This window comes from Ostrinia nubilalis, chromosome 27, assembly GCF_963855985.1.
Source record: "Ostrinia nubilalis chromosome 27, ilOstNubi1.1, whole genome shotgun sequence".
NCBI lineage: Eukaryota > Metazoa > Arthropoda > Insecta > Lepidoptera > Crambidae > Ostrinia > Ostrinia nubilalis.
In genome coordinates this window covers 6984790-7003005 of record NC_087114.1, presented here as the reverse complement: position 1 = coordinate 7003005, position 18216 = coordinate 6984790, and the positions used below count along the sequence as shown (strand labels likewise).

General features: G+C 37.1%; 2 protein-coding genes across 5 annotated transcripts in view; one reads left to right on the top strand and one right to left on the bottom strand.

The window, feature by feature from the left end:
* Nucleotides 1–14573, bottom strand: part of LOC135085050 (pyruvate dehydrogenase (acetyl-transferring) kinase, mitochondrial) — a 144290-nt gene extending 129717 nt beyond the window's left edge. Inside the window, exon 1 of the mRNA XM_063979834.1 lies at nt 14249–14573. Within this exon, the coding sequence (XP_063835904.1) occupies nt 14249–14351 (103 nt within the window). The 5' untranslated portion in view covers nt 14352–14573. The remainder of the gene's footprint in view (nt 1–14248) is intronic.
* A 121-nt stretch (nt 14574–14694) lies between these two features.
* LOC135085045 (putative gamma-glutamylcyclotransferase CG2811) lies at nt 14695–17924 on the top strand. Of its 4 annotated transcripts, none has more exons than XM_063979828.1 (5): nt 14695–14851; nt 15499–15694; nt 16206–16314; nt 16665–16796; nt 17484–17924. In XM_063979828.1, the coding sequence occupies exons 1-5, from the start codon at nt 14780–14782 to the stop codon at nt 17530–17532; spliced, it is 558 nt and encodes a 185-aa protein (XP_063835898.1). In that variant the 5' UTR covers nt 14695–14779; the 3' UTR covers nt 17533–17924. The 4 variants fall into 4 exon arrangements, with proteins under 4 accessions (XP_063835898.1, XP_063835896.1, XP_063835897.1 ...); XM_063979826.1 differs by having other exon boundaries at nt 17695–17922; XM_063979825.1 differs by lacking the exon at nt 14695–14851 and adding an exon at nt 14895–15046 and having other exon boundaries at nt 17695–17922.
* Nucleotides 17925–18216: the final 292 nt, after the last annotated feature.

Below are 18216 nucleotides of genomic sequence, written 5' to 3'. Positions count from 1 at the left end.
TACAATATCATTGACATGATATTAAGTCGAGCCATGACAATAACATGCGAGTAAATAAATAACTTGTTTTTATTATCGATATTATTTACCACAGTTATCGAGTCACCTTGGTTGTAATCTAGCTGTAATCTAACAGTAATTTGAATACAATTCATTTTATTATTGTGTAATTTCTTAGCATAAGAAAGAAATTGAGTGGTTCATCTTTAACTTCTCCAAAAAGGGGTGGGGTTTCCGAGCTATAGGTGATTATACAATGATGACCATGTAAAAAACAACGTTTGCATAAATACGCATCCAAAAACATACACGACGTGCATTGTGTTTTCAGGGATAGAATGAAAATTTCTTTTAAGATCCTTAAAACTATTAGGGTCAGGCAGGGCCCAACTCTTTAGAATCATCAGAAAATTGTGGGTCCCTTTCACCATCTGTATTACATTTAGCCATTGTTGATAGGTTTTGATATTTTCAATGTATGGTTATTTATTTATTATTATTATTCTCTATTTTCCAGGAAAATCCAGCGGTTATGGACAATATAACCTACTTATTGATGTCTGTCTACCATATTGATGTCATTGATAACTTGACAACGTGACCGCTCGCACACTGCGCCCGCGCTTCCCAGTTCGTGACTCGCGCGCAATTGACATCTGCCAGACGCATCCTTGGTGACGTCACAGTGGCCAGATCACGCGTCTGTCTGGTGTTAATTGAAAGCATACAGAATGAAACAGACATGGGGGAGGGGTACTGATATAACTTAATATCTTTTACTTCTTCCAGTCAGTGTGTGACGCTCCAATTAAAGAGACTCATGCCCGTTTTCACCATTAATCCCTAATTTTTAAGTGACCCCTGTGAAAACAAAATTCCTGCCTATGTGTTACCATAGGGGTCACTTAAAAATTAGGGATTGATGGTGAAAATGGGCATGGCAAATGGCTTTTCAGTTAGAACGGGTAGGTTTTCGAAATTGAACACTGGTGCATCTAATCTAGGATAACGGGTCCTTAAATCCCGGATTCCAGGCGATGCTTCTAGGGCCCACAAATATAAAACTAGATCGCTCATATATGCAACTCTTCTAAGTCAGTTACATGACTTTACAAACCCATTTTCCCCCTCTTACATTAAAAAAGATCCAGAGAATTCTGTATTCTCATTGTCCAACTCTTATTCTCTTTGCCAAACAATTTTACTTTGATAAATGACACTGACGACTGGTTACAAAGTCAACCAGCTCACAAAAGAACGGATGCATCTAGAACATGATTCGTCTGCAGCAACTGTCAACTGATGCACAATCAGACGATTCGATTCAACGTCAAACGCCAGTACTTTTCCTACAAAACAGTTTAAGTTTTATAAAGTTATTTTGCTTACTCACCTTTATCGACTTTGGAATATGATCACTATCTTTGATAAACAATAAACACTCGTCATCAGTTAATAGATAGACTTTTTACCAGAAATCTTTATAAACATATCCGTCATAATTTGTCGGCCGTTTGGTGTAGTGGTTCAGAACGGACTACTATGCCGAGAGGTTCTGGGTTCGATTCCCGGCCGGGCAGAAATTGAAATGATGAATTTTAATTTCTGTGACGGGTCTGGGTGTTTTCTATGTATAATATGTATGTATATTTACAAAAAAAAAAAGTATATAATTATGTTTATCCCGTCGTCTAGTACCCATAGTACAAGCTTTGCTTAGTTTGGGACTAGAGGCGCAGTGTAAAATGTCCAAGGATATTATTATTATTATTTATTATTATAAGCTTATAGAGAATAGATCATCATTTAAAAAGAAGATCAGTGTTAAGGCAGAAGTACTAAGAGATAAAACGAATCAACCCCCCTCAACAAAGTGTGTGTTGTCACCTGTCACCCGCTTTACACTGGAAAGAAGTCGAACATTAACTTCGAACTCCTATGTTCTTCTGATGAATTTCGTTGCGGGTCCAATGACAGTTTAACACATATTGTGTCTCTCTTTGCAACGGAGGGAAGTCGAACATTAACTTCGAACTCCTATGTTCTTCTGATTAATTTCGTTGAGGGTCCAATGACAGTTTAACTTTCTCCCGGGACAAACTTGACCTTCACTGGTTGGGTTTTATTGGCGGTCAAGCTGCAGATCCTGGCTACACAGGAGTTTCAGCGGTGGGAACGAGAGGTGGGAAGAGTCCCGTTAGCTGATATGATAAAATATATCCAAGTCAAAGTAATATTTATCGTCTTACCCAAGACCCCGTGATAACATCTAGATTTCCATACTAACCGAGCATATCAAATTGTTTTCGTTCTGCGATAGCAAAATACGTAACACATTCGCTAACGTTCAGATAAGAATGTTAATAAAGACATTTTATTAACATTTCACGTGGTTTCACACATTGGACCCGCAACGAAATTAATCAGAAGAACATAGGAGTTCGACGTTAAGGTTCGACTTCCCTCCATTGCAAAGAGGGACACATGTGCAATAATCTCTGTGACAGACCAAAATACACGTGGGCGAAGTCGCGGGCAAAAGCTATAAAGAAACATATAAAACAAGTCAGCGAATGATTTAGTTTGCAAACCAGATGTTATACATTGGCCGGTCGGCCATGAACGTAACAGCCTTGCGAAAATATACCTACATAATGTGAACCGGTTTTGTTTGTATACAAACATAAATATGTGAGGTCTTGATTTGGAGTCATAATACCAAATACCTACATAATTATGTGATTTTTCACGTGTAAAAACATCATAATATTCATAATCATCAAGGCGTTTAGTCTCCTCTACTACAGGAACACGATTCTCTTTAATTTATTAAATGGAAAGGGCATCCCCATTCTGGCCAGACGGGTTGGCGATGCCTGAAGTTCGCATATTAATCCCTTAGTTGCTTCTTACGTAAGACGTAGTGGGCAGGCCCCCCCTAGGTGAACCGACGATCTGATGAAAGACACGGTAAGTATCTGGATGCGGGCAGCGCAGGACCGGTCGTTGTGGAAATCCTTGGGGGAGGCCTTTGTCCAGCAGTGGACGTCATTTGGCTGAAACGAACGAACGCCTCTTACGAACTCTACGGGAAGATTAAGAGTGATAATACTATACTGAGAAGGAACCACAGTCAAAAATGGTTTTATCTCTAGTATGAAAAGACATGTACAAAATCGGTCGAGTTGACTGCGCAACTGGCGGCCGTGACGTCACATCGCCGCTCTGGTACGAACGGGGCGAAAGCGGGGAGATGTGCGGATGAGTGCGAGGGACAGTCGCATTCCAGCGAGGCGCAGTTAACTCTATATTGTTTTAAACTTTCATGGTCACTATCATAATTATTATTACAACAGTATTATTATAAATAACAGTGCCGAAATATCGGAAACTAAAAATTAAGGTACATGGTAGCAATCCCGTCAGTAATAATAATTAGCGCATTTAACTCCACCGGGTTGTATAAAAACTGCGGTTCAAAAAGCATGGCAGCGGCAATGACATATCATATAAAAACATCTTAGGGCAGCGGTACTGACTTATACATCTCGTAATTTTCATATTGTTTACATGATATACAATTAGTAAATATGTATATGACATCCGTTAACGAAAACGGAAGATGTTAACAAGAAACGTGGCATATTAATTTGCATTACAAATAGCAATACGCAGTTTATGACAACGTACACACAGTTTCACTTCTATTATTAAATCATCATCATCACCCGGTCCTTCAGTTTCCACTGCAGGAGCACGTCCCTCTCTACAGGGTGTTAGGTAAATGGGTATATGAGCCGACACTAGCCCATGTTAACATGGGCATATAAATGGTAGGTACCATGGTGAAGTCAGAAAATTGATAGAGGCAGATGGAGGTTTGGCCTACACTCCCTACGCTGGCCAGACGGGTTCGGGAGGCCTGATGTCCACATATTTCTTCTTTTGATGCCTGACAGCCTGGTCTTCGCATTTTTGTCCCTTTGTCAACTATTACGACAGCTACAGGAATATTGGGAGACACTTCTTCTCTAATTTTAGTAACCAACAAGCCATTAACCGATTCTAAATCCATTCTATCTATCATGAGGCCTTTGACAATTAATATCACACCTCTGTTGTCAGATTTTATGATCCACCATAGATGCGATTGTGATCAAATACCTGCCTTGTTATGCATAAAAAGGTGTATTATAATATGGCTCAATAATACCACCAAAGCACGGGATCATAAGTCTTCTCAGCTAACACATAAGGTGGAGTTCACCTTCCCCGCATATTCTTATCGATTATACATGAATGCGTCTAATAAGATTAGATGGGCAGTTTATGTACGGCCATAAAGGCGAAGGAATGAGCTGTTTGTTGCTGCCATTTTTATATTAACCAGCTTATAGGCTTAGCGGCTACGGGACTATTCCCATTTGAAAGAAAGAAAGAAAAATGATTTATTTGGTTTAACTATGGTTTAACACAGTATAAAGAGGTGAAAACTATAGACTTACCAATTACACTGTATCTATGCAATTTATGTATTTGTAAGCTGTTTGTTTTCTGAGTAAAAAAAATTGACACCATTTATTGAACCAAAATGGCACCTACTCAGCCGTGTATCATGGTCTACAGAACATGATGCTGGTATTCTGTAGGAACCATCTTGAAGAGCGTCACCAGTGACACTTCTCATTCCCACCGCTGCAACTCCTGTGTTGTCAGGATCTACAGCTTAACCGCCTATAACCCAACCAGTGGAGGTCAAGTTTGTCCCGGGGGAAAGTTAAACTGTCATTGGACCCGCAACGAAATCAATCAGAAGAGCATCGAAGTTCGACTTCCCTGATAGAAGCTAAGGATTCCGGGTGAAGCTCGCTTCCACCTTCGGCCTGATCATCACTTACCATCAGGTGAGATACAGGCCAAGAGCTTCCACGTCGTGGATAAAAAAAAGCTTTTTGGTCACTTTGGGTGTCACGAATTGTTTGACGCTGACTATCCATATAAAGCTGCATCAGTCAGTTCAGCACATTGGAAATCTAAAAGTAGATTTCCGCTAATTCGGACAGTCACAGTTTCGGACAGATGATTCAAGCCTGCAATTTCGTACTACATTTACTGTAATCGAATACAAAGTAATATTAGATTTTATGTGAACCATCTGGGAATCAAATCCAGGACTTCATATTTGTCTTAATTTATAAAGGCTAACCGTCTTTCAACTTTTGACTCTATTAGTTACAAACCTACGTGATAGAATAAATAAACTATAGATGTAAACTCTAGTAACTACTAGAACAAGTAATCATTATTTCCAGCGTAATTAATTGCAAAACAACTTTACGTTTTAACTATAGGATATGCGTAAGCGCAGTTACGTTTTAATAAACATAACTTGAATTGTGATGTCAGTAACGCTACTACGCATCTGGTGTATGTTTTGTACTTTAGCACATAATGTTACTCAAAACAATATAGCACACATAAGGTGAACCGATGACCTCATGAAGGTAGCACGCGCTGAATGCAGGCCGGCTAGCAACCGGTCAGTCGGAAAATCATTGGGGGAGGCCTATGTTCAGCAGAGGACGTCCTATGGCTGAAATGATGATGATGATGAAAGGTAGCAGGCAGGAGGAAGGCGCTGGATGCAGGCCACTACAAATCAGCTGATCTGAAAATCATTGGGGCAGGCCTGTTCAGCAGTGGATGTCCTTCCTTTGGCTGAAATGATGACGATGACTAAATGTCTTCTGATTAATTTCGTTGCAGGTCCAATGACAGTTCAACTTTCCCCCGGGACAAACTTGAACTTCACTGGTTGGGTTGTTGGCGGTCAAGCTGTAGATCCTGGCTACACAGGAGTCGCAGCGGTGGGAACGAGAGGTGGGAATAGTCCCGTAAATGACCTGATGATGTTTCCAAAATAATTTCATATCCCGACGTACGCAACCGAAATAATACGGTTTCTAGTAAACAGAAATATGTACACCTACGCAGGTGAGCTCTTGGACTTTGGACCGAAGAATTAAACAGAGTTCTATTTACGCAAGTTTTGATGGATGTTTACATACGAATGTAGATAAAAATCTTTATGTGACGTGTTTTTCTTAAATTCGCGAATAGCAAGGGGTTTCTTTAGAAAGTGTTGTTGGATTTAATTAATTTTACTTTTTAAGTTTGTCCAGCAGTGGACGTCTTTCGGCTGAAACGAACGAACGAACGAACAAATAGATAGTATACACCATTCTCTATCCCCTATTTATTACAAATGTACTTTAGGTATAGGGCTTCAAAACATGGAGAGCCGACCCCAAATGGGAAAAGGGCTTGGGAAAAGAAGAAGAAGAAGAGTTCTTTAGGTATGGGGCCATAAAGGCAGCTTATGCTTTTTAGGGTTCCGTAGTTATTATTATTAAATAAGTCACTTATACCAGCAATAGCCATACTTTTTCTGCATTACAAAATAAATAATATCTGAATTCTGAATATTAATTTCAAGCTGTTTTAAACAGCTATCCTTATGTTTATTGTATGTATGTAAATGTGAATGAGAGTAGGCATATTCAATGCACAGTTTTGTTTGAATGAAAATGTTCACTGACACAAAGAAATAGGCTTGGGGTCATTGGACAAAATTCTACGTGCTCACGGACCGGGCTTTAGGCATATTCAATGAGAGTTACTCAGTTTGACACAAAGAAAATCTTTAATACACGCATTACCTAACTTCTTTATCTTAAAAATAAACAATTGTCTTTGTTGAAGACACACTAGCCACAAAAAAGGTTACCTACTTCCGTAAATAATAGTGCGTCATACTTGCATGTATACGAGACATTTCATAAATTATTAAAGCTATTTTTAACACTATAAGGTGGTCTCAGCCTTTGTAGTAGAGCAGACAAAACAGTTATTTTTAAACTATCTGAAAATCTTCAAAAATGGCGCTTTTAAGATCGGTAAATCCTTGGGGGAGGCCTTAATACTCAATAGTTTATTGCTTCCATAATGTTTACAAAATGTCTTTGTCCAGAAGTGGACGTCATTCGGCTAAAACGAACTACTGGAATATCCGGCTCGAAGGACCAGGAAGATTCCTCTAAAGTGTTCGTTGCAAGAAGATCGAACCAGTATCGCAGACTAGCATCAAAACAATGAGTGATAGTTTCATTTTGTCTAGGTTGCACACCATTTTACTTTAATTTAAACAAACGTCAAAAATCTATCAAACTTCATACAAAAAACATCGGTTATCGTCACAGTTACGGTCAAAATTAGTGTAGTGTGCAACTCAGCCTAAGCGTTTAGTAAAATGTCAGTATTGCCAGTAATTACGTATGCAAAACTTCATTAATAATAGAAATGTAAAGTTAAAAATATGCATGTGTGAATTCCCAGAAGAGTGCCAGCTTAAAAAAACATTCTGAATTTTATCTAAAAACAACACAATCACGAGATACAAAAGCACAAAGTCCACTTCGATCAACATCAACGACCTAGCTGTGCCCGCGAATTCGTACACGTGAAAATAGTTTGAATATTTCGCGTTTTTGCAACATTTTTCTTTACAGCTCCGCCCCTATTGGCTGTACGATGATTTTATATAGCCCAAAGTCTTTCCCGATAAATGGGCTATCCAAAACAAATATAAATTTTCAAATCGGACCAGTAGTTCCTGAGATTAGCGCGTTCAAACAAACAAACTCTTCAGCTTATTAATATTAGTATAGATTTAGATGTCAATGTCAATGATAAGGTTACTACTATAAATGCGCAATTCAAGGTAGATAAGAACATGATAGTATCTTTGAAATCATCAAAATTCGCGAACCGATGACCTTAAAACGATTATTGTTATCAAATACAGATTACGAGTGACGATATCCATTGACGTGGTGAAACACGTGCGAGGGGACTTATAAACAAAACTCTCAGAGGTCTACTTCATTATCATCATCAGATCATTTAGTCTCCACTGTAGGAACTTACTCTCTATTTTCGTTCTTTCGTTTGTCACTGCTGGACAGGGCACTCCCCCAAGGATTTCTACAACGAACGGTCCTGAGCTGCCCGCATCCAGGTGCTTTCCGTGACCTTTACCAGATCGTCACTTAGTGGGAGGTGTGTCCATAAGGTGCCGACCTCATAAAGGTAGCAAGAAGGCGCTGGATGCAAGCTGCTACCAACCGGGAGACGTGGAAATCATTGGCGAAGGCCTATGTTCAGCAGTGGACGTCCTGTGCCTGAAATGATGATGATGAAGGATTAAGCCTGCACTCCTCCCTTTGGCCAAACGGGTTGGAGACTAAACCAATATCTAGCTTAATATAACGTCTAGTCAATAACCTATAAAAGAACTTTCATTAATCCGATGTTGACACACGGGAAACGTTGGCTTGGAGCCAGCTGCTAGCAGACTTTCATCGCGGCGTCACGCAAAATATTTCAGAGTCCACGACAGTGACCTTTATTAAGTTTTTTAATAAGAGGAAGCTCTTGGCCTGCATTTCACTTGATGGAAAATGATTAGGCCGAACGAAGCGAGCTTCACCCGGAATCAACCACAGAGGAACTGGCTATCTTACAACTGCCGGAACACAATAATGCTGTAAACATTGTTGTTATGCCAACAGACTTAGGAAAGCTGGTGGTAGCTTGCTAGTGGTAGAAGAAAGAATGTCTAGGCCGTCTAGCCCGCAGTTCCGTCCCAAAGAATTTGGGAAGACAACGTCAGGTTTTAGTGAGTAGGCCCTGCCCATCTGGCAAGGAGAGCCTCACATAACCCACTGCTTTTTCTGACGAAAAAAAAAAGTTTCGAGCCATAATTCGATAAGAGACAACATTTACAATTCATATGGTATGAAGATATTATACGGAAAATATTCTACACGCAAAATAAGTAGAACCACATGCCACAGTACTGCAACTATTCCATTCCAAAGCACTAAAACTTGTTAGTAATAAAACATAAATAGTTCTTCCAACACACCGGTGGTAACCTAGGCTACAACAATATAATATAATAATATAATATAAATAAATATAATATAAATCTTTAGACAATTTCACACATCGCCAGCTAGCCCCAAAGTAAGCAACTTAATGCTTGCAAACTAACGTTTGGACTCTGGCCTTTCGCCAAAATCCTCATTACAAAATGGAAACGTACAGCAGCGAATAAAACGTCTTAAATACTAATTAAACGATAGTTTGCAAACTATATCTTTGTAGTATCCAAGATAAATAGATATACAAGATGCTGATGAAAGAAAATTTTTATTGCTAACCTAAATTGTTTTTGCTGTTTGTCCATTTGTCTGGCTTTCAGGGACTATATCTCAAGAATCGTAAGAGGTGGACTGATTTATATTTCAAAAAACCTCGAATTCAGCCATTAATTCAGATAACTGATGGGGCAGCAAGGTTCTGGAGTGGAGGCCACGTTGGGCCCACGACTTCATAAAGGTAGCAGGAAGGCGCTGGATGCAGGCCGCTACCAACCGGACGATGTCGAAATCTTTGGGGAGGCCTATGTTCAGCAGTGGACGTCATGTAGCTGAAATGATGACGATGAGCTGATAACTTTCGTACGTTTGTCAAAGTTGGAACTACAGTATTAGGAGCCCAATTACTATTGAAAGGTATTTATTATACAAAAGCTTTGGGGAAAGTGCGACATGGCACATAGGTTATTGCTTTTACGGGCCGTGATTGTTTACTACATTAATTATTTCAACATCATAGCATAGGGTCGATTAATGTGCGGTTTGCCTCGGCGTTCGATCGTCAGATATTATACGGATATATCATCAACATAAGTAGGTCAAAAGTCAACAGAATATTTCAAGGTTTGTTATCTAATCTTATACTTCACAAGAAAATAGATAAGAGAAAGCCACGAATTTCTTCCTACGTGAACATGAGAGTGAGAGACAGAGAGAAAGACCGCTAAAACTATACAAAAAGAAAAAATACAATGACAGGTTCTTGAAAACCCAATGCCAAAAGGTTTTCAAGGGAAATCCATTCTGATTTCATAGCAGAAGCTTGGATCAGCAGAGAAAGAGAGAGAGAGAAACCGTACCAGTTGAATGGATCCAAAGTTTTTTGGAAAATCCACCATAACTGTTATGGTGGATTTTCCAAAATCTGTTACAGATGCTAGATTTCAACTCTGGACAGGATATTTATTTATACTGGCATACGCTAAAATTATATTAAAGTTATTTTTACTTCTATACTAATATTATAAATGCGAACGTAACTCTGTCTGTCTGTCTCGCTTTCACGCTTAAACCACTGAACCGATTTTGATGAAATTTGGTATGGAGATAGTTTGAGTCCCGGGAAAGGACATAGGATAGTTTTTATCCCGGTTTTTGAAACAGGGACGCGCGCGGTAAAGTTTTTCTGTGACAGACAAAATTCCATGCGGGCGAAGCCGCGGGCGGAAAGCTAGAATATAAAATTTCTATTTGGACGTAACGATAGGAAAATTTGCGTTTACGTCAAGACTTGGCATTAACCGCGCACTACATTCTTGTCGATACTACATTTACGAGATTCTCAGATTATAAAGAATATTAAATATTTTAGATATTTTTACAGATCAAGATCAAGAAGAATCTGCATTATTATTTAGGTAAAAGGGACTATTTCCACCTCTCGTTTCTACCGCTGCAACTCCTGTGCCAGGATCTACAGCTTGACTGCCAATAAAAACCCAACTAGTGAAGCAAGTTTGTCCCGGGGGAAAGTTAAACTGTCGTTGGACCCGCAACGAAAAAAACATTCACAAATTACAGACAAAACAGCCCCCTTAGACAAAACGCACTTTTTGATCGAATCGAAAATCGAATCCGTCAAAACTCCATACAAAAAAGGGGCTTTTCGACCACTTTTCGACTGGTTTGCGATTATAATTTGCACTTTGTCTAGACCCACAGATATTTTGAATTTGGAGTGACGTCTATTTCATTTCAAAATTACGGGAAACGACGACATTTTAAACTTTCAAAACGTCATCAGAAGTTCCGGAAACATCAAACGAGCTAGCCCATAAAGGCATAGACTACAGACTAGTGCAGGAAGCGTGTTGTCTATTTTTAGCCGGGTGCAGTCAGTTAGCATTGACCTAGACCGTAGATCTAGCTGTGATTTGCTGACACCATGTTAGGCTGAAAGATGCGGACATTTCTCTACTCGTCACTTTTGTAGAGACTGCAGTATGTGGGAATCTTACGCCCGTATTCACAAACATTACTATGAGGTCCCACAGTGCGCGTGGATCACACACGAATCAATCACAGAGCTCTATTCAACGCTCTGCGTTCGATTTGCCGCTTCACTTAAGCAAGCATCGCTCGTGAATACGGGTTAGCTCGTAACTTTTATTAAGACTGTAGTTGCTGTAAAACTAATACGTTCAGATTTAGCTAGTGGGATCTAAAAACTCAGTTCAGGTTACGGTGATTTGGTTGCCAAAATAATTATTTAGTATCGCTCTTTTTTATCGTAATGTTCGTTCGTACGATTCAGGCAAATGACGTGACAAAGGCCTCCCCCAAGGGTTCCCACAAACGGACGGGATTGGCTTCGTGGTCGGACGGGATTGGCCTCGTGGTCCCGGCTAATCCTGTCGGCCCCCCACTAGGTGGGTCCCGCCGTGTAGGGCGGGACGTCCGCGGAAGGCGCCTTGGTCCTTTCTAGTACCCAAGGCGCCGACCACTATGCGGCAGAGGGAACAGCCCAGGTTTTTAGTGGGTTCGAGCCCCATATAACCTGCCGTCCCCCGGTGGTAGGTATGGATAAGCCATTTTCCTGGGTAAAAAAAAAGGGTTCCAACAAAGACTGGTCCTATGCCGCCCGCATCCAGGCATCTCCCGCAACCTTCACCAGATCGTCGGTCCACCTAGTGGGGCCTGCTCACACTACGTCTTCCGGCAAAATTTCGCCTAAATGCAAAGACCAACAACAAAGTTGGTTTGATAGTAGCAGTTGGAGAATAACCCTCCTTCTAGCGCAGTCGGGTAAAAATTGCTGAACATTATTCTGGATTTTGGTGTAGAACCAAGCAATGGATGGACTGTCCTTGAAATATAGGACTAATGGTCAACCTACTGAATGACGTTCGCTCGGTTGGGGTGGCTTTGTATGTAAACTAAGATTTAGGGTGCCCTTTAGACATCAAGGTTGTTAAAAACCTACTTGATGATATTGTAATTCAAGTGACGTGTTCACATAATATTTGAGCTACTTACTTAAAATACTTTTCAAGCAGTGGGATGGGAATGTAGTGAAATGAACCTTATGGCCTTATTTAAGAAAATTGAAATTAGTATGCGGTTTCGCCCGAAAGCATTTCGAACAATAAACATTAAAAAAATTCTCAAAATTTTACTTTTTTCGGTAGTTTTTACTTCAAAAGTACAAACATCACAGACTTTAGAATTTCGTTATTAGTGTCATCAGATTAGATAATCAAATTGGCAGTAACGACGACCAATAACTAACCCACTTGTTAACCCAAATACCTACTTAATAAATTACAACAAAACTAATTGGTTTTTACTCCGAGCTCATATTATCAAGTAACAAGTACTAAAGTACAAATTTATTGCTGCGAATGAGGGCATTGTTGCCACAGTAACGTGATACGCATGACACATACAGGATTACGGACGTACTTGCATTATTGCAATATTCTAGAACTTGTTAGACCGGTTGAGAAGATATTGTTACGTTGCAGATGTGTTACGTGAAGTTTTGAATCATGTTTCACATTAGATACATCTAGTTATTTACTCTTTATTAGAAAATAGACAATCACAAGAGATACAGAGTTAAAATGATGCAATTTTGGTTTTATCGATAGAAAATGATTTTTTCCAGACAATCCTGTACAGATTTATGATATTTTTTTATTAAATAGACAGAAAATTACATTTGTGATAGATAGATCATCTCTTACACCATGTTCTTGAACAAATAAATAATTTCATTTTGAAATTAATTTGTTTTTTGTTGGAAGTTAGATTTTAGTTCCATTAGAAACTTATTAAATGAATTGGAATGAGTTTTATTATTTCAAATCATGATGCAATTATTAGAAAATTGAAAACATTACAAACGATCTTAAGGCTTGAGAAAATCCTGGAAAACAACATCAGGTAAGCTAATATTTAATAACTACTGAAAATAGGAACTTTTTGTAGAATTTAATTAATATTTTGTCTTTTAATTAGTTGTGCCAACTTTGGAACAACAAAAGTAAAGTTTTTTGATTCTTATGCCAAAAATTAAATTCCAAACTAAATTCCCATATGGTGTGTTGTTTCAAAAATTACAGTTGAAACAGTTGGTGTGTAAAACAAGCTGTATAAACATTATCAAGTAAAATCAATTCAATGACCCAATTTGAACAATGTGTACACAAATGCATTCAAGTCGGTAGTATGTCACTCAGTACCAGTACACTAAAACAACATTTTATTTATTGTCTTTACTAATGCCCGTTATAATTTTGTTACAAAACCTTACAATAAATTAGTTAAAATCATTTTTTATGATGATCACTGTCTTTTAAAATAATTTTTTGAATCTCTTATTTAAAATAAACACATTAGAGAAACTCATAACTGTAATTCTATAGTGCAACCTAGAGTTAGAGAAATGCCTTTAAATAATCGCATATTCGTGAACATTTCAGTATTCTAATATAAATTCTAGTGTTTTTTTTAACATGGAGTTTATGGCTCTGGGTACAAGCTCTTATAAGCCAATCATTCATACAAACAAATGTTTACTGTTGAACTAAAGATTTAGTTACTCAAATGGATATTGATAGCAGATTATGTAATTAGGTATTCAGTGATAGAAAAAAAATAATTTTGTAAATAAAGCAAAAACTAGTGCAATAAGGACGCTATTTTGTTGTGCCGATAGCAACGTTTTAATAGGCGTAATTAAATATTTAACGTCGTGTACACGCACGACTGAAATAAGAGTTAGGTATCTTTGTTGTTTTTTCCAATATGAGTACCTACATGTTTCTAGAAAACTCCGGCTTAAATTATAAGCAACATTTAAGGCAGCTGCTAAGTATGTATATAGCAAAAAACTGTAATTATGTGATAGACCACAAAAACAATAATTTTCAATGACCGACGACCTTGAAAATGACCTGTATTTTGCGCCATAAAAACACATCATAAAATAAAACTTAGCTTAAATAAAATAGATAGAAACTTACCAAAATCTATAAACTGCTTTATAGAGAGCGGCGAAGGATTAAATTGGGAATAAAAGTCCAGCATTTTGGTCACATTGCTGAAAATGGCCCCTGCCAACCTCATTTTGGAATAAATTGCAAAAAAACGCGGAAACTAATTAGATAAAGTTAAATTTAGTATGTGTAATCAACACAAATTCACAGTTCGATTACGAAACACATCTCTGCTTGATAAAACCACAAAATAAACTTGATTTTTGCGACGCGCCGGCAAAAACCTCCTTCCACTTGCAGAAATAGCAACTGACTGATTTGTTTTTTAATTTTCATTCACGGTCACAGCAACATAGATAGACAGACGTTGGAAGGAGTTGGAACGTTTGTCGTCACAAAATACGTCACAAAAAGTAAATAAAACCGAATGCGTATAACGAAACGTATTTTGGAAAAAATAATTTGACGTTCATTTGACACTTTCCCTATTGTTTCCGGCGCAGAATTTGAAAATTTCGAATATTTTGTTTTGAAAAATGCGTGATTATTTTTAGATTCATGATAAAAATTTCAAGACTTTTCATCAACGAAAGAAGAATATTTTCCTTTAACCTAATTAGAAACGTAAACGTAAGTTCAATGCCCTATTATCACTCTTTCTTTGTACATAGATAACTATTTGCTATAAAAAGTATTTTAGTTCCATCGAAAATGTCATTTCCTTCACTGGGCTTGTTTTTTGGTAGTTTAGTTTTTACTTTGTTAGCTTATTTTAGCCTTAGCTTAAGTTTAAATAATCAAGATCAAGGTGACCATTTCACAAAGGTGCGTATGCTTGGTTTAATTCTTTTCCAGTTCAACCAACTGTTTTCCAATAAAATTCCATTTCAAGTATACTTTTCTTTGTGTACCAACCTATAATAACAAACTATTCTATCCAATTTCTAAAAGCTACATTACAAATTATATTATACATGTATTTTATACTCGGTTCAATCACATCACAATATTTCATTGTCTAACTTTGAAGCTTTGAACTTCTAATTTCTTTTATTTGTCAGTTTTGTATGGTATACACTAAAGCTGAGTTGCACCACCTAACTTTAACTGTAACTATAACGATAACCGGTGCTTTTTGTATGGAGTTTGACAGATTTTTGATGTTTGCTAAAGTTAAAGTAAGATGGTGCAACCCAGTCTAAGTAAAGAGTTATAAAATTATCTAAACTATGACAAATGTTAAATACCTGAAAAAAAGTTCTTTCTATAAATTCCAGATGAACCACAAAGTGTTTGTTTACGGAACACTGAAACGTAACGAGCCCAACCACCACTGGCTTGCGAACCGTGAGAACGGCTACGGCAAGTATGTAGCAGACGGAGTGACCAAAACCAAGTATCCGTTGATTATTGCAACTCGGTACAACATTCCGTTCCTGCTGTATAGCCCTGGAGATGGACACAATGTCCGAGGTACCTATTTATGTGTTTATACTTTTTGATTGTTTTATTTGCATCTTTGCATGAAAGTTTAGCTATTTAGTACCTAAACATACAATGATGTTGGCTTAGTGGTGACAAATAACATGATCCTCATATCTTATTATTGTACATTATCTTGATAACTTGATATTTATCTTATTTATATGAGTTTATTATTAAGATAGAGAGTTACTTTTTAATGTTAATTTTTATATATTTGACTGGTATGATAAAAACTAGTATAAAACTTTCGTTTTGTAACTTATGTAGGTACTTATTTTGTTTTTTAATTAAAATACAAAGGCTAAAAATAGTTTGTATTGGACTCTATAACTATATAAAGTTCAAGTACATAATTAAAAATTAAATAGTGTTGTTTGTAAGTAATGAAATGGCATAAATATCACATGAAATATCAAGTGACATTTTATATGCAGATCATTGTGTTAAATTCTTTATTATATTTGACCTTTGAATATTTAACTTTATTTTTATTTTATAGGAGAAATCTACCAAGTAGATGACGACATGCTTAGCAAGTTGGATATTTTGGAAGATCATCCTTCGTACTACGTTAGAGAACTAGATGATATCACTGTGGTGGGGAAAGGGTGAGTTATTTTACTATGGTATTTTAACCGACTTAAAAAAAGGAGCAGGTTCTCAATTCGAGTTATACAGTAAATATAATAATACTAGCTTTCCGCCCGCGGCTTCGCCTGAGTGGAATTTTGTCTGTCACAGAAACACTGTCTCGCGCGTCCCTGTTATAAAAACTATCCTATGTCCTTTCCTGAGACTCAAACTATCTCTATGCCAAATATCATCAAAATTGGTTCAGTGGTTTAGACGTGAAAGTGAGACAGACAGACAGAGTTACTTTCGCATTTATAATATTAGTATAGATGATGAAGACATGATATTTTTTTACCTTACAACATTAAAAAAAAAACCTTTTCAGTGAGGTTCCCGAAGTGAAAGAGATGAAATGCTGGGTGTATTTCCTGAAGAAGTTCAAGCAAGACCTGATGACGCGGCCTCTTCTGGAGGTGTACTCGTCGAGAGGCGGTCACGGGCTGCCCTACATGGAAAGGTCCAAAAGAGATCCTAATTACGATTATAAGCCCGAGGTTATGACTAAGTAACTCTGCCCGAAGCTATTCTCTGCGTAAAAAATTGCAAAGATTAGCTTAATGAAAAATCTTCCAGGATTTTTCAACCGACTTCAAAAAAGGAGGAGGTTCTCAATTCGACCCGTATGTTTTTTTTTTTTTCTATGTTTGTTACGCGATAACTCCGCCAATTATGAACCGATTTGAACAAATCTTTTTTCGGCGTATAGGTAATACCTCAAGGGTGGTCCCATTTAAATTTAATAATAGAAAAAACAACCCCCAAGGGTGGAAAATTGGGGATGAACTTTTTTATACGCAATATCTCCGCCGATTATAAATCAATTTGAACGATTATTTTTTTGTTGAATAGGTATTATCAAAAGGGTGGTTTCATGCGAATTTGAAGAAAATATTTCACCCCCAAGGGTGGAAAATTGGGGATGAACTTTTTTATACGCAATATTTTTAATTTTTAGTTTTTTTTTGTGTTCACGCATTTGAAGTCGGTTTTATTTTTTTAAAAAGTTATTCACTATTAAATCAAAAGTAGAAATACTTTTGTATTTTGATCTGATTTTATAATGTTTTCTTGTTCTAATAAGACATAGAAGAGCTCAAATTAATATTAAGTCACAATTTTTAACTTGCTTTTTCCAACATTTCAGATTATCGAAAAAGACTAACTCTGATGAATTTATGTCCATTGTGCGATGAAAAGAAAAGAAGGAAACTAAAATACTACTTTTCTTAAATTATTGTATTTTGAAATAACGGTGTACTTTGTCCTTTTTGTTACGATAAATATGTAAACTTCCAAGTTAAAGCTGCGCAGGGAGGTTAGTATGTTTCTAAATCTTTCTTTTTCTTTTTTTACAGCAACAATGAGTCTACTATAGATGATCTGGATGATGTATTCCCAAAAAAATAAGACTTGATTTTATTTACTTAAAAAATTTAATCATGTTTCTATATTTCACTCATTTATTGTTCCTTTTAATTACGTAGTATGTGTATGTACCTTAAGAATAGTATTAGATTGTCTCAAAATACCTATAACTTTATTAAATTGTCAATTATTAATCCTTGTAATTTGTTAGTTAAATATACAACTGAAAAAAATATTGTATTTTTATTTATTCTTTTAATTGAATCTTGTTTATAGAAAAATACGAAATATCATTAAAATCCACTGAGTAATGGCTCTATAAGGAATGCGCAAGTTCACACAGTGGGCTAAGGAAAGATTATATACTACGTTACTAATAACGTGATCCACATGAAAATCATGTGATTCATATTACACACTAGGTAGAGGTAGGCATTGGGTGATATGTGATTGTGAACTACCATCATCACTATAACTGTCAGTGTCAAGTCAACCAAGTGTCATAATTTGAC